Consider the following 18001-nt stretch of genomic DNA (forward strand, 5'->3'; position numbering starts at 1 on the left):
TACCTTTCGAGTGGCAGATATTGAAAAATTATTGCACGATGCAATTGGCAGAGTTATGAAGGAAGACTGGGTTTCACGTGTTTATCACGCAGAACAATTGCAAGAGGGGATTCGAAAAAAGAACTTGTCCGAGATGAGACTTTGCATCCATTTATTGTTAATCTGAGCGATGACTGTGACGAGTCAGGTTTAAGTGATATCAGAAGTGAAGGGGAGGGAGAAGACAAGAACGACTTAGCAGTTGCATTATAAATCACATGCACGTGGAATATCTACTAACGCAGTGACAAGCTACGAACAAGATTTACGATAAGCAATGATTTACTGCCTGAATATAACTGTCACATTATGCATGCTGCTGCTACTGCTGTACTGTTTTATTATTTTTGCATATTAACGAACAAACTCTGGTCCAATGCCCACCACTAAGCTAATTAGTGGTAACATTAGTGTGAATTGATCACATGTCTTTTACATAAGGTACTAGTTTAGGCACTTATATCGTGCCATCATCAACCATAGAGGCAAATTAGGCAATCACAAACAATCTTAAAACAATTTAAAACACATTATAACACCTGCATAGATGAATATTAAATAAAATTATGGTACAAGATGATGTTGCACTGTAATATAAAATCCTTTTAGAAATGATGATGACTCTGTTGTTTTATACACATAGTGTATAGTCCGGCTTGTATATGTCTTTAGTCTTGTTGAATATAAGCAGCAGAATTTTATATTGCCATGTGAGGTTGACACTTGTTTATTCTGTGGTTCAGGTGGTTCCAAAAGAATAAACTGTCATGTGATGATCTTAGTTTGACCCAAAAATTACTAATTCGGTTTTTAATTTTGTTCTTCAGGTTCCAAACCACATATTGAAGTGGGAATGTGTTTTAAATTGTTTTAAGATTGTTTGTGATTACGTAATTTGACTATGGTTGATGATGGCACGATACAAGTGCCTAAACTAGAACCTTATGTAATCGACATGTAATCAATTCACACTAATAAATGTCAGTGTATTGAATAGGTGGACCCTTAATAATTTCAATTTATTGTAATCCCACTTCAGTATGGATCAAAATGAAATTTCTAAATATCAGTGAAATTATGAAGGAAGCAAGATGGTATGGTCGTATAATGCAAAGGGGCGGGAAAGAGGCTATTAGAAATGCGTGCAAGTTATCTGTTTTGGGAAATCATCTAAAGAAAGGCAGTGAAGAAGAAGAATTTTAAAGAATTTGTATTGATGAAACTCTGACTTGTAGTTGATCTTAATCACTTTGTAAGCAAATTCTCTTGGAATTATATTTTCATTCTCTATTAGAAACCTCGGTATTCAGAATTTTGCAATCTAGTGAGAGAGTGGGGAGGGTAGCTCAATTTGGAAAATTATCCCACATATTTGGGAAATAGTGAAGGAATTTGACATTGGTCTTGAAAGGTTATTGAATTAGAATAAAGTTTTAAATGTTTAAAAGGGAAAAATGTACCACTGTTCCCAAATACTGTACTGTTGGTTTGTAACGATGTATACTTATGTAGTTTTACAGACTTGGGCTGTAATCTGTTCTGTCGTGTCAGTCGCCTGGTCTCTTACCTCATATCATCGCTCAGTGCGTTTTGCTCGGGATGATAAGGAGAACCTGTCGTGGCAAGGGGCAGTGATGCAGTTCTGTTGGCACCTCATGAGCACAGGTAAGTAGACATATTGCAGACAGAAGAAAAATATATCATAAACTATTAACAAATAAAATGATACGTTTTGTTTTTGCACTTCAGATTTTTATTTCGTACTACTGCTATGTCTTTGTTGTTTTACCTGTGTCTGTGAAGACATAAAGGGAAAAAACAGCTTGATAAAAAAAAATTGGAACAGAGTATTTAAGTTGAGGGTTAGCTGGGTTTTACGCTAGTCTGTACAGTAATTATCACCATTTCAGACTAACAGGGGATGAGACCTAGCTAGAATTTGTGAAAGTCCGAATTATAGAAGTGTCCTATAAAAATTGATCTCTAAAACTATAAGTGTTATAATAATGACTTAAACAGAAACTACTCAATAATTATCTCAGTACAGTATCTAAATAAATAAAATACGGGTTTTTGTAGTTCAGGCATAATTTTTTAAACGGTATTTGTACGTTGGTTATGTGCATAAGAAGGAAATGCAAATTTTAAATTGCAGTTATGTCTGTCCATCCATATGCATTATTGCCTCAAAAGTAACTGGCCCTTGAGCAGTCTCATAAGAAGCTGAAGAGAGAGTCTTCTTACTTAACTTAGCAGGCTGTCCTGTGTCGTTTGCTAATCTCCTTGTTGGATGTCGCCCTACAGTTATCAGAAGTACACTCAGTATCTGCAGCAATTCAAGCTCACAATTTTTTTCACAAGATAACTCACTATATACCATAATTTATTTTGTATGTTAACTACTTGGGATAAATAGTGGGCACGCACACACATACATATATATTGTGGCATGTTGGCTGGGTAGATTAATAAGCACAGAAACTGGTACCGTTCTACTTAAATTTATTAACTAATTATTTGGTCTACACATTAACACTCACAGGCATGCTGAGATCACAACTTATAGTTCTCACTGTTCATTCACAATTCAAAGGTTGATCAAATATAAACGGGACTTTTGTTCCTGAACATCAACAGTTGGTAGGACTGGCCCTGCGCTTCTGCTATGCTTAGGCGGGACCGTTAAGAGTGGGGAGAATGTGCTGTTAGATATTTCCCGCTGGTATTTCAGTAACACTCACTATGTCGGAGCACAGGTGCACCCCTCCACTGTGCAATGCATAATTATAAAATTTCTTGCTCGTGAAGGAGTTACAGTGGCAGAAATTTGTCGGAGATTGACTGCACAGTTCGGTGATCAAATGTTGTCAAGGATGCGTGTGTTTTCCTGGCACGAAAAGTTCAAGGAAGGATGAGAACGTGTGGAAAATCAGCAACACGATTGCCGTCCTCGGACCAGCATTACAGACGAAAACATTTGTGCAGTTAAAGATATTATTGATGACGATCGACGGCGAGAGTATCAGAAATTGCAGAACAAGTTGGAATCAGTTATGGGAGCTGTCAGGTAATTATCACAAACAACCTACACTTCTATAAAGTGTGTTCCAGATGGGTCCCTCACCTTTTGACTGAAAATCTGAAGTTGAGAGACGTTTGGGGGTCTGTCAGAGGCTTACAGCGAGGTTTGCGGAAGAAGGTGGTGTATTTTTGAGTCCGATCGTCACCTGCGACGAAACATGGGTCCACCACTACACTCCCGAATCCAAACAAGCCAGTAAGGAGTTGCAGAGGAAAGGGGAGGCAGCACCAGTGAAAGCCAAGACTCTACTGTCAGCTGGCAAGGTTCTTGCAAAAGTTTTTTTCGATTGGCGAGGCATTTTGCTGATGGATTTTTTTGCATGAGCAATGCACAATCAATGCTGCTTACTACTGCGAGCTGTTGAACAAGGCGATGGTTGCATATCGCCGCAAAAGAAGAGACAAACCGATTCGACAGGTCATCCTCCTCCACGACAATGCGTGGCCCCGTACTGCAGCTCTGTCTTCAAGCTACAGGAAATGCACTGGACTACACTTGATCATCCTCCTTACAGCCCAGACTTAACGCCCTGCGATTTCCATTCGGTTGGACTTCTTAAAGAAGCTCTAGGAGGGCAGCGATTTGAAGATTACGAGAGTGTGGAAGACTGTTCTTTTTACGATGAGGGCATCAAAAAGCTGCTCATATGCTGCGACAAATACATTTCTGAAGCAGGAAAGCATGTGGAAAAATAAATTGTAATTGCCTTGCATTTTTCAATAAATGAATTTGAATAAAAAATAGAATCCCGTTTATATTTGATCCCTCCTGGTAATTCACTAAGTCTAGAAATGAATTTTTCAAAATATATCCTCCTTTCAAAACATAACATAATTCCATCATTAGATGGATTAATAAAATTTAAATATGCTTCGAATCGTTTGGGTCATCTTCAGTGAAATAAGTGGGGTTAAATTTATTTGCATAATACAAGCTAAAAATGTGCAAAAAACATAATGAAGAAAGAAATTAAAAACAAAAGACGCATGACAGAAATAATAAACAATATTTCCATCATTAGACAGAGCAATAAATAACTTGTTGAGACAAATTCAGTGAAAAAAAAGGTTAATACTATACATAATTGAATCTGAAAAATTGTGTTAAACCTAAGAAGAAAAGAAATGAAAACAAATGATACAGACAGAAACAAACAATAAGTGCTTAATACTGAGGTTTGCGGACCTCTTAGTCTAAAAATTTTGCAGTTTGATACAATTCAAAAAACAGGACAATATCACTGTGTTGAAAATTCAGAACTGACAGTCTGTCTTTGTAGAGTCTTGTTTGTCTTATTTTAAATGGTCAGGAGGGCAGCGACAAAATTGAAGCTGTGTTAGAGAAGATAACAGGTGCATGGTAAACTGTCCGGGACCATAGTGGAAACCGTTAATGAAGTTCCAATCTGTAATGGAAGAAATGAGGTTGTGTGAGAAACTTGGGCTGATAAGTAAAAAGTGTAAAATGAGTGTGGAAAAACTTTAAACTTATGGTACTTAATAGGTGGTTGTCCTCTCAAAACAGCCTGGCCTTCTCAAAGTTCACGGTCCCATTCTAGCGATCGTGTCTCTTGTTGGCTTAGCTATGTTTGCGAGGATGGGAGAAGTGGAGGGGGAAGGGGGTGCAAGGCTGGTGGGGAGGGGTGGGGAGTTGGAGAGATGGAGGTGGTGTTTGTTTTTATTATAGAAGTTCTGACAAATATATGGAATGAATGTTTCAAGTAGAACTTTTTATTTTTAATTTTTTTTTATTGATTTGATTTAAATTGTGAGAGGGGTTCATAAACTGATGTAAATCGATGTGGATGCTCTTGAGAACGTTGAGCAAGGTGCCTTTTTGCTCATAATGCAAGATCTTAAGATTTTTATCTATTGATGTGTATTCGTGGCTGGATGCTGTATGATGTTCAGCGTATCTTATGACAGAATTGTGGCCTGTTTGACCTACATAGCTGGCATTACAAGAAAACTTCTCTTTAGGGGCGGAATCTTTTTCTAGGGTAGTCTTGGGTCTGGTCTTTTATCTATTGATGATTCTGTTGATGAAGGATCTTCTGAAACCATTGTGTTCTGCAATATTGTAAATAGTATTAATTTATTTTTTTATAATTCTTGCGAGATAAAGGAACAGTAATGCTCTGAGTACCATGCAGTTGTAAGCTGCTTTCTTATATATGTCTGGGTGCACAGAAGTTTGTTGGATGGTATTGACGGGTCCGTATGGTGTGGGGAGCACGTCTAGGGGCACTGCTTCGACGCCCAGCAATGCTATTGTGGGACAGTTTCCGCAGACACTTGGTGGAAGACACGAAGAAACGTCTTCAGGAAATGAAAACTGATCTCGTAATTCCTGGTGGACTCGCGCATAGTCTACAGCCCTTAGCTGTTTCCATCAACAAGCCCTTCAAGGACAACATACGTGAATTGTACGCCAAATGGATAGCAGGAGGGGAGTATGATCTGACGCCAGCAGGCAAAATAAGAGGCCATCAGTTGAACTCGTGTATGATTGGGTTATGCGGGCATGGGTTATGGTGTTGACAGACGTTATTGTGAAGAGTTTCTTGAAGACGGGCATCGCAAATGTGTTGGACGGAAGTCAGGACGATGCAGTATGGGATGGTGACCAGAATGATGCACGTGAGAATAGCTTGGAGACTGAAGACAGTGACAATGAATAGGGTAAGTATGCCAGTTGTCTTGTTTTAATAGCCTAATGCAAATTCTACAAGTTTTTTCCCTGGGAATACGATTTTTTGCACACAAATCCCCGCATATGTCACGCACCGAAAATGTTCACACTTTTTTTTTTTTTAAAGTGCGAGTTACATGTGCGCAAATATGGTATTTTATGCACCGGGCGAGTTACCTGTGCGGTTAGGGGCGCGCAGCTGTGAGCTTGCATCTGGGAGTACTGGGTACGAATTCTACTATCGGCAGCCATGAAGATGGTTTTCCGTGGTTTCCACTTTTCACACCTGGCAAATGATGGGGCTGTACCTTAAGGCCACGGCCGCTTCCTTCCAACTTCTAGGCCTTTCCGATCCCATAGTTGCCATAAGACCTATCTGTGTCAGTCTGACGTAAAGCTACTAGTAAAAAAAATAATAAATAATGTTATGCAATATTGATACAAATAAACTTAATGGCCAGTCATTTGTCTCTGTCAGTTGAGCAGTAGGCCTACCACCAGTAAACCCGGTCTCTGTTTTCATTTGAATTATTGTCTTGTGCCGCCAACTTCCCTGCTACCGGCGTGTCGTACCAGATGACGTCATCTTCACTGCCATCTTGTCAGCCATGCACTGCAATCGAGAGCATTCGAGGTCCCATATTTTTGAAACTTTTAACCTTTATCGGACGAGTGGTCAAAATATCAACCAGAGAATTACACCTCGAAAAGGACGAGTGGTTGAAATTTCAACCACACCCAAACTCTTCCAAAAGGACGAGCGGTTGATATATCAACCACATAATTTTCCTCGCATTTTGCTGTTAATTCTTGCTTATGAAAATGATCTACTCGATTTGTTACTAATATATGAGTCACTACAATGGCACAATAATGCGCATAAGAATTTGGCGGCTGCTCTTCCTGCTACAAATAAAGCAGTTATTTCCTTATAAGCAGTGAACATGGCTAGACGTGCAGGAATGTTACGTTTCGTTACTTAGGACGAAGTGCGGGAAATTTTTATGGACTCAGATTCCGATGAACTTTTCGGAATACTTCTTGCAGAGACAAACAGTTATGCATTTCAGACTTTAGGTACAAATCATAAACAGCCGGAAATTCAGTTGCATGAACTGTACCATTTCTTGGCCATAATTGTACAGATGGGTCACTGCCAGAGAGACAGTTTGAAGGATTACTGGTCTACGCAAGAGCAGTATTACACGCCTTTCTATTTGAAGACTATGAAGTGTGAATGCTTTCTCCACATTCTTAGAGTTCTACATTTCGAAAACAGTGACAACGCCTGACAAAACTGACCCCATTTATGATCGACTATGGCAAGTACGAAACGTATTCAATTACCTCAATGACAAATTTTCTTCCGTTTACAACCCAACAGAACACCTGGCAGCTGATGAAGTGATAGTCCTATTCAAAGGTAGAGTGATCTTCAAGCAGTACATACGAGGACGGTTTGAAAAGTTCTTGGAATCACTGCTAGATGTCAGTGCTAGAGCAACGAGGTTCCCGCGCAATAATCACACATCCTTTGTGAGTGAGCACATGGCGCGTCAGTGCTGTAGCTGCAGGAGTGTGGTAGTGACGACTCTTTGTTGTTGTTTCTGCGTAGTGATTTGTGACAATGGAAAAAACTGAGATTCGAGCTGTGATTAAATACTTTGTAAAGAAAGGTATGAAAGCAAAGGAAATTCATGCCGACTTTCAGAACACACTGGGGGACTCTGCTCCTTCATTTTCAACTGTTGCCAAGTGGACCAGCGAGTTTAAATTTGGTCGGGAAAGCTTGGATGATGATCCGCATAGTGGACGGCCAAAAAGTGTTACGACCCCAGAATTTATCGCAAAAGTGCATAAAATGGTCATGGAGGATCGTCGACTGAAAGTGCGGGAGATTGCTGAAGCTGTAGGAATGTCTTCTGAATGAGTAAATTATATTTTAACCGAAGAATTGGGTATGAAAAAATTATCCGCAAGATGGGTGCCGCGGCTCATGACATTGGACAATAAACGCACCAGATTGCAAATGCCCGAACAAAGTCTGGCCAGTTTTCAGTGCAACCAACAAGATTTTTTGCGCTGGTTTGTGACTACAGATGAAACTTGGGTCCAGTACTATACCCCAGAGATAAAACAGCAGTCAAAGCAGTGGAAACATGCTGATTCACCACCACCAAAGAAAGCAAAGGCAGTGCGTTCGGCCAGAAAGGTCATGGCCTCAGTTTTCTGGGATGCAAAAGGCATTCTGATGATAGATTATCTTCCTACTGGCCAAACAATTACGGGGCAATACTATGCAAACCTCCTAGACCAACTACAGGAAAAGATACGCGAAACAAGGCCTGGTTTGGCAAGGAAAAAGGTCATCTTTCATCAGGACAACGCTCTGCCGCACACAAGTGTTATTGCCTTGGCAAAACTTCATGAACTGGGGTACGAATTGTTGCCATATCCACCTTATTCACCTGATTTGGCACCATCAAACTTTCATCTATTCCCCAAGCTGAAAATTTTCCTCGGTGGACGGAGATTTTCTACAAGGGAAGAACTGACAGCTGAATTGGAGAGGTATTTTGCAGGTATGGAGGAATCTCATTTTCGAGATGGGATCAAGGCATTGGAACATTGCTGGACCAAATGCATTAGTCTACAGGGAGACTATGTTGAAAAATAAAAGTAGTTCCACCGAGGTAAGATACTTAATTCTAGTACATTCCGAGAACTTTTCAAAGCACCTACGTACAAAAAAAAAAAAAAAAAAAAAAAACATGAGAATTTTGGTGTAAAACTGTACAAGCTCTGCGACAGAAATGGTTATTATAAATTTTACAGCTAACTCATTCCTGGTTGCCAACGTTTTGCTCCAGTGTGCTAAGTTGGGCTCTTCAGTTCGTAAATAGCACACCCAACAATTTGCGTGGTTAGTGCGTACCGTGGAGGCCATTGCGTAGGCTACTTGGAGCCACAGGCTCCACCGGCAGGTCCAATGTCCAATAACGGACCATTTATATTGGTATTATAAATTTACTCATTCGGGACAAATATTTCAGGTTCCCTGTGGCAATCAACATCTATGGTTACACATATGATATGACGGTCTACCTTGGGAAACAACGGCAAAATGCTACAGCAAACATCAATTCAATGCATGGAACATTTTTGCAGCTAACAAGGGAAGTGGAGGGTGTAGGCCATAAATTGTTCATGGACAATTACTTTTCCTCTCCTGCCCTCTTCAATGATTTGCATGGAAGAAAAGTAAACGGCTGTGGCACTGTCCGACATAACCAGAAGGACATGCTGAAAAAATTCAGACCTAAAGATTTGAAACTGAAGAAGGGAGATATTATTAGCAAAGTGAAGAGAAACCTGTGCGCAATAAGTTGGAAAGATAAGATGGAAGTGTATTTGCTAACTAACATGCATAACCCACCACCGTCCTGTCACTTTATTGATGACGATGGAATTGCACCGAAACCTGCAATAATCGAGAGCTAGAATGCACATATGGGTTATTCTGACAAGAGTGATCGTATGGCCAATAGTCACAATATTTTCCGCCGAACGTGGAAGTGGATAAATAAACTGTTTTGCCATCACCTGAACATAGTTATTTTGAATGCCTTAATCATTCACATGTCGTGTGAAGGAAAGCTCTCTCAAAAGGAGTTTCGTGAGCTACTTGTTAGGAATCTGCTCAAGACATGAATCCAGAACTACCATCCACCAACCTTGGCAGACTAGTTACCAGTGTTGCACGTCTCTCTCGCCTTGAAGTGAAAAGTTCTAAACATTGGCATAACAAGGGATCATCCTGCAGATGCAAAGTGTACTCGGTGAAGGGAAAGACATCAAGGTCAAATTTCCATTGGGAGGAATGTGATGTAATGCGTGAATCATAGCTTCAAAATGTACACTGTACATCTGTAACAAGACAGCAGTCCACAATAGTTCACTCCTATGGTGTAAAAGTGTTCACAACTATAAACAGTTCAATGCCATCGTGTGAGGATTACATTCATCATTCCGTGAGAATAATCATTCACAGCAACGCACAAATAACATTTCTTACCATTCACCTACGTTTCAAGCTATTTTAATGGTCATTAAATGTTTTAATAGACATTATATTTTTACTGATCATTTTTATATTGTTGTAATTGGTTTATCATTGTATTATTAGACTTTTTACGTTATATGTACTGGGATCAGGGCCCTGACCTACCTTGAATTAGGTTATTCTGGCTGATGATGCTCACAAAGTATGAGCGAAACATGTCCTAATTTTAATACCTGTTAATGGTTTTATCCTAAATATAAAGTATTACTATGTATTGGGAAGGTGGTTTTTATTAATGTATCAACTTCTTATTCTGAATTCCAATACGGCTCTACAATGAGATTCATAACTTGCAATGTAAGTGGTATGTTCCGAGCTGTCAGTGGAGAGATGATGTGGAATGACATCAGTAGACGAATAAGTTTGAGTGGTGTCTTTAAAAGTAGGAAAGATCACAGTATGATGATAAAGTTGGAATTCAAGAGGACAAATAGGGGCAAATATTTGTTTATAGGAAGGGGAGTTAGGGATTGGAATAACTTACCAAGGAAGATGTTCAATACATTTTCAATTTCTTTGCATTCACTTAAGAAAAGGGTGGATAAGCAACAGATAGGGAATCTGCCACCTGGGCGACTGCCCTAAATGTAGATCAGTTGTGACTGATTGATTGATTATCAGATTATATAATATGCTTCCAAATAAGGTTAAGGATATTAGTCCCTTCAGTTCATTTACAACACCACTAAAAAATTCTCCTGCTGAATAACTTTTTCTATAATACTGAAGAATACATGGAGAAGTGCTGGTAATCATGCTATTATTAAAATTGTAAACATTAATATCTTGTAAATAGCTTTAAAAAGTGTGTTGTCTCACTGGTTATGTACTTATTGTTAATACCGCCTTAATAGATTTATATTCTGTCTCCTGTGAATAGTGATTATTGGTAATTGTGCTATTATTAACTTTTAAACATTCTTAATATCTTGTAAATAGCTTTAAACATGCAGTTGGTGTCTTTTTGGTTATGTTCTTACTGCTAATACATCCTCATAGATGTTTACTTTGTTTCTCGAAAATATTAATAATTATTATGTTCTGTTGTAATGTCAAGATGTTCGTTTATTTACAAAGTATTCATCATTGTACATAGATTATTGTTAATTTTAGGAAATCACTTAATTCGTATACTGTTGGCATATTTCATATGTACCTAATTGTGCGGTCTATGGAAGCTACATAAATGAATACCCTCCTCCCCCCCCCATGGAAGTAAAATTTTTCACAAACTTCCATATATCTTTGCAATAGTTCTAAAATCTGCACATGACAAAACTGGTAGAGAATGCAATTTCTGATCCTTTATTTTTGATACATTTTTACTCTTAAAACCATAACAGAGATATTAACAGATGTATGTTCAGTACCTCAGCCTAAAGGCTGGTTGGATCCTCAGCAGCTCCACCATTAGATGTCATAGATGGTCTAGGCATCGCTGAATAGGTGTACTAGGGAAATGAGGAGTGAAGTAGTTTCCCATTGCTTTCCTCACTGAGCTAGAAGTTGCTATTACATATCAGTCTACCAAACCTACTAAAATGCATGCACCAACTGACCCTGTGAGCAACATTTTCACACCATTCATAGAAGGGCCTGGCTGCATAAGGAATGGCATTACTAGCATCACTCATACCTCAGACTTTTTTTAATGTCAAAACCAAGGGTAAGACTGAGACAGATCAATGAAAGTAACAAAATTACGCTAGCCCATACCAGAAGGCATAGTGCACTGTAAACAATTTAAGATTCATATTGCCAGTCCATCAATGGTAAACATCATTAACATGGAAGAATAGTTGTCAAAACAAGAGAAATTATGAAAGAACTATGGTTCCAAGAATTAGACAGTAAGGAACACAAAGGGGGAGATGTGGATTGCGTGACAAATTAGGTTTCAGATGCCCTAATATCACTGAAGTAGAAGAAATCATAAGTAACCATGGAGGCCAATAGGAAATATGTGAGGAGAAAGCAGAAGCTAAGACATGCTTGTTTGTATCCTTGGGATGAACAGTAACATTACTTTGTTGTTAATTGAGGCATGTTCTTTCTCTCCTCCTCCCACTTATCTCCACTAGATGATGTTACTTCTACAGCTGTACAGAATTTATTCCATCAGCAATAGGTAGTCATAAAAGCTAGCACAAATTTTAGCCAATTTTCCTTAATAAGAAAGAATACATTAGCTCATAAGAAAGGTTATAATATACTCATGAGGAAGAGGTGTGTAGTAATACTCTGCTTGGAAGGTGGTTTCAACGATGGATCACTGTACTGGAAACATTTTTTCAGTCCTTCACCAGCAGTCATAATTTGGGTAATTGTTAATCTTATAACTAACGTAAAAGTTTTAACTATCAGATGAAGTGAATTTTTTGTGATATAGGTATAATTGCTTTTATGTACATACTTTCAACACTTATGCATGATCTTAAGTTATAAAACATTGTGGTGGTTGCTCATAAAGGAGCTCCTTTTTTTGAGTTTTAATTTTCTCAGGTTATCACTGAATATGCCATCAAAGACCTTTCATGTGCTTATAAACATGGTGTGAAAATGGCCTTTTTTGAGCCCTTAAAAAATTCAGCCCAGTAAACATCTTGATAAAGGCAGGCAGAAAGAGATTTTAATAACACACTAGAGAAGTACACAAGGTTGAAATAATTTCTTCCACTAAAAATGAAATATTTGCTTACCAGTTTCAGCAAAGGAATGTAAATAATAATGTATAATGCAGTCAGTTTACATCAGATAGAGCTAAATTGTATATAACCCAGAATGATTTTCTGTTTCAGTATCTCGTGTGTTGGCACTGAGCTTACTCGCTTCACTGTATCCAGCCTGGATGGGGACAATATGTGTTTGTCACTGGGCTGTGATGTCAGCTTGGTTGGCTCTCGGGCATCAGCAGACTGCAGTGTGCACCAGTCGCTGTGAAGAGGTCTTGTTTAGTGCAGTTCTTGGTCTGGCCTATGTGGTGGCATTTATTGCTCCCAGAGATGGTCCTACTCGCTATTCGTATCTCGCATACTACCTCGTCTTTTTTATGGAGAACACGGGTGCTCTTGTTGTGTGGTAAGTGAACATTGTATTCTCAGAACTTATGTTCAACAAAAACAGGCCATGTTAAAAGTCCTACGGTACATGCTGGTAGATAGTATTTGGGTTTCTCTGTTAGTCTATTCGAGAAAATTTTTTTGATATTTTCCACATCATGTAAATGTAACTCTGGCAGACAGAACCTACCCAGACGGAATATCTTTTTTGAAAGTAGAATGATGACAAGGGGATTGTAGAATTACTGTTTGTATTGTCCTTATGCATGTACGGGTACTTCACAGTATTTCTTGTTTATTTCTTCTTATTAATAAAAACATTTTGCCAGAGAACAAAAAACTTATTCCTACCAAAATGTTAAAATGCATCTTTTGTACTGACAAGCTGCTGCTATTCTTCTTGTTCTTCTTTGTGTAGTTTAATAGCTGGGAATTTCTTCCCATTAAACTTGTACCTGATTAAGGACTTATAAGTCTGCTGTATTGTTGGAGCTCATGATCTCTTTGTTACATGTTACTCTTCTCAAATAATTTTCAACTCCTATGTTTTTTCGACTTCTTGTTAAATCATTAAACTACTTTATTTGGATTTTAAGAAAGGAAAGAAGTAAAATTTCCAATTTTTGTTAGAATAATTTTTACTCCTGTGCTCCCCTGTCCAGCCATTCACTCCACGCGCTTCCTCACCTCCGAGGTCTACGATAAATACCTCTAACCACGCTCTGCCATCACTTGTTACAGGGATTTACCATGGACCGCAGAGGTGAGGAAGCGTGTGGGATAAATGGCTAGACTGGGGACCGCTTAGAGTAAAAATTACTCTAACAAAAATTGGAAATTTTACTTCTTTCCTTTCTTAAAATCCGAATAGAGCAGTTTAATGATTTAACAAGAAGCAGGAAAAACATAGGAGTTGAAAATTACTTGAGAATAGTAACATAAACGAAGAGCTCGTCAGCTCCAACAATACAGGGGACTTGGAAGTCCTTAATCAGGTACAAGTTTAATGGGAAGAAATTCCCAGTTATTAAACTATGTATTAGAGAGCACAATTGCTTCTAACAGATACAACATTATAAAGTCTGAGCTCTAATTACATATAGGTTAGCCTAAATAAAGCAATATATCACTTGCTACCTTCTAAATTACACTGGTTAACAAATTTGGTGACACAATTACATAGTGTTCATAAAGCAGTTTGCCCCATGATGGGCTTTACATTTACAAAATTTCTCGAACAGTTGGAGTACAGTTTCCCAAGGGGACCTAAATGTAGACACGGTTAGCCGCAAAACCATAATGCGTATACAGGGGTATATTACCCATCCTACTAGGCCTTACGAAAAAAAAAAAAAAAAAAAAAAAGGCAAAACATCAGCACTCCTTACAAGAATATTCTGGAGAAATCAAGAACCTAAGGGGGCTTAAGGCCCAACGACACAGAGGCTCATCCCATGCTAAAAAGGATGACTAAAAGGGGAACATTTAAAGGCTGAGACTAACTTCCAAATTTAGAGGTTGAAAAACTTCAGTTGCCCCGCTCAAAGGTAGAAGAGGAGAGTTCCGAGGGTAACCACTCATGCTCCCTCACATAGAATAATTTTCCCAGTAGGGAATATAAAGTGAGTTTGAAGACTGCGCAGAAGGTTCTACATTACAGTGAAAAATGAAAAGCTTACATGATATATTTAAAGAAAACTGCTGAAATCTTTTCCTCAGAACACATGCCGGCACAATCACATATTTAGGTTAATTCTGGCCACCCCATGCCTGGTGCCCCCCCTCCAACCTCCGTCAAGTCGCGCACACAATCACCGGAGCAAATCAGACAAGACGGCCTAAATCCACTCGGCTGAAATAGATCCCCAGGGGAAAGTTCTGGACTATATTAGAATCCAGAGCACTGATTGGCTAAATTTCCGTTCACTAATCTGATTTCTGATTGGTTAGAAAACTTCATTACAGGCATATGATAGGCAGATTACATTAACACTGGAACGGCGGGGAATCTGACATTCCTAAACAGCAAGGGGTCATTTTGACCCATCATAAGAAATGCTTGGAAATGTTCACAATAGAACACAGTAAAACATGTATTTTCTTCTACTAGGTTTCTACAACTTTATTTTACACATTAGGACATGACATTAGTGTATGGACCTCTTATATTACTGATGGACACATGAATAATCACAACTGCACCATGTTTCTGTTTCTCTAAGGAGTTTTTGCAAAACCAGTTGAACACATTTTCTTTGTCAGTCATCCACACTGCAACAATTAACATTTTCAGTAATTCTTTAGGGTGCGGCCAGTATCCTGTATTCGGGAGATAGTAGGTTCGAACCCCACTATCGGCCGCCCTGAGGATGGTTTTCCGTGGTTTCCCATTTTCACACCAGGCAAATGCTGGGGCTGTACCTTAATTAAGGTCACAGCTGCTTCCTTCCCACTCCTAGCCCTTTCCTGTCCCATCATCGCCATAAGACCTATCTGTCGGTGCGACGTAAAGCAACTAGCAAAAAGAAAAGAATTCTTTAGGCAAATTAAAAACATGCTAAACACATTTTGCACACGCAACTTCTATTTTTCGTTCACATTTTCCGCACACTGCTTTGAGGCACTTGCTACAGGCATCGCTAGACTTGTTGCCTTTACACAGACCAACATGGCGCTTCTTCCGCTTTTTAGATGGACATGGTCCCGCAGCCTCCTCCTCTTGTTTTTGTTGTTGCCCTTGCTCATCCCACGTTATTTCACTTGCCAGCTGGAGGATGAACTTCTTCCGCTTTATCTTCCTACCTGTTACTTGCTTGTAAATGACCCAAGCATTGATAGCTGTTAGGTCTAGGATATTGTAAAAGACATGCATTGGCGACCTCGTGCGTACACCCTTGGTGGTGTATATACGGGACAGTTGGTTGATCACTCGGGCTTGTTTGTCATAAATTGGGTAAATCTGCACCTGGTTTTGCTGGGAAGTAATTGTTCATCGACTGTAATATTTTCACTTGGGCGATAACAGTGAAGGCAATTTTCCACGAATTTGTCCCAGATTTCAGAGACGAGCGAACTTGTTAGCTTGCAGGCGCTCCGCTCAGGTTGATTTCTCGTCGAAGCGGAGGAATCTGAGAAGCTCTCGAAATCTCTCTCTTGACATTGTGTCCTTCATGAATTACTGTCCACAAGAATGCAACCATAGTTCATCCACAGACACACCTTTCGAACACAGAACACCGCGGGTATACACGAAGGCAATCATAGCTTCCAACTCCTCGAGCGACACAGTCCAGTCCGTGAAGTTCTTTCTGAGCGTTTGATTCTGTGTGTCGTTTCATTAGACGAAGCATCGATTCATCAAAGAGGAGACGAAATACACTAATTGCAGTCGTAAACTCGGTGGTAAGAATATGTTGTGGGACCTCCCTGCTCTCCCTCAGGATGTTCACTGAAGTCCGTCTTCCAGATGAAGAGTTCGAAACCAAGACCTCCCACTCGGTTCTGTCTCAGGCAACCATCTTCACTGATGAAACACCTAACCATGACTGAGACATTTGGGGCGAGTTCGGAGATAGATTAGCATTTTCAACTTCTCCTGCGGATAATTTATCCTCTGTCTCGTTGTGATCTTCATCCTTACTTGTCTCTCTTGTCTCAAGCAAAAAATCACCATCTGAATCAGGTAGTTCACCTTCAGACTCAACGTCTGAATTTTCTAGCATAAGAGACACCACCTCGTCAGCAGAAAGATGATCGTAGCACAACATGACTGTAGGGAAAACACTTTCTAAATGATGAGATGAATACAATAATCCCGCTAACTGGAACACTCATCTGACAGTAATAATGTTATTTGCTTTATGTCCCACTATTGCTGTTTTCGGAGATGCCGAGGTGCCGGAATGTTGTCCCACAGGAGTTCTTCTACGTGTCAGTAAATCTACAGACACAAGGCTGATGTATTTGAGCACCTTCAAATACCACCGGATTGAGCCAGGATCGAACCTGCCAAATTGGGGTCAGAAGGCCAGCGTCTCAACCGTCTGAGCCACTCAGCCCGGCTCATCTGAGAGTAAGAGCTCAACAATACTAATAATAATGGCCAGAAACACACTGTTGTCTGACAATGCAAACTGCTGTAATAAGGAATATCGTACAAGTGTCAAAATGACGCCTCCCGCTGTCCAGGTGTGCCATATCAGAAATCAATAAATATTTTGCAGGGTGCGATCCAGCACCGTGAACGGGACGAAAAACGATGAAAAGTCGAGATATTTGAAGAGAAATGATACAAGAGTGCGCACGTTATTAAAGAAAAATTGAAGGTGTGTGTCATTTTGATCCCTTCTGCTGTTCTAGTGTTAAGGGAGGAACCAGGAAAAATGTTTACAACTTAAGCACATAAAAAGCAATAAGAAGAAAAAAGGTTTACCAACTATAACAAATTAAATTTCTCAGTAGATTCATTGGGGCTTAGCCCGGCAGAGATCACTAGAAAATAGATGCCAGAGCCATCTAACCATTGGAGAAGAAAGTTTTATGAAGTCTAAAGCATTCTTAATCACTGTCAGTGATGGCCGTAGTGGAGAAGGTGTACAATTTAAACACCTGGGGAAGATGTTCCCCTGGTACTATTATTATTATTATTATTTATTTATTTATTTATTTATTTATTTATTTATTTATTTATTTATTCATTCATTCATTCAACTTCGCTAATCGGCCAACTAGGGACCATGATAAACCTCACTTTACATTCTGGCATGTTCATTTTTTGCTTGATCCACACCGTCTTCATTAGCTCCCTGTGTTTAGCACGACGTTCTTCTGTCTATTTAGCACCAGTTGCCCATTTTTTCATCCCGGAAAGTCCCAAAAGTCTTGATGGCTGCTCTGAAAAGATTTTGGTCTTGTGCATCTTCTGCTTGTAGGCCCAGTTCTTTAAGACCTTTCTTGACATTAACGTACCATGGCATTGCCGTTTTTTGTTTTGAGTCAAATATACTG

General features: G+C 39.3%; 1 protein-coding gene across 1 annotated transcript in view; it reads left to right on the forward strand.

The window, feature by feature from the left end:
- Positions 1 to 18001, forward strand: part of LOC136876434 (XK-related protein 4) — a 103362-nt gene that overhangs the window by 63784 nt on the left and 21577 nt on the right. Inside the window, exons 4-5 of the mRNA XM_067150406.2 lie at positions 1552 to 1704; positions 12734 to 13013. Coding sequence (XP_067006507.2) covers positions 1552 to 1704; positions 12734 to 13013 — 433 coding nt within the window. The remainder of the gene's footprint in view (positions 1 to 1551; positions 1705 to 12733; positions 13014 to 18001) is intronic.

Source organism: Anabrus simplex, chromosome 6, assembly GCF_040414725.1.
Source record: "Anabrus simplex isolate iqAnaSimp1 chromosome 6, ASM4041472v1, whole genome shotgun sequence".
Taxonomy (NCBI): Eukaryota; Metazoa; Arthropoda; class Insecta; order Orthoptera; family Tettigoniidae; genus Anabrus; species Anabrus simplex.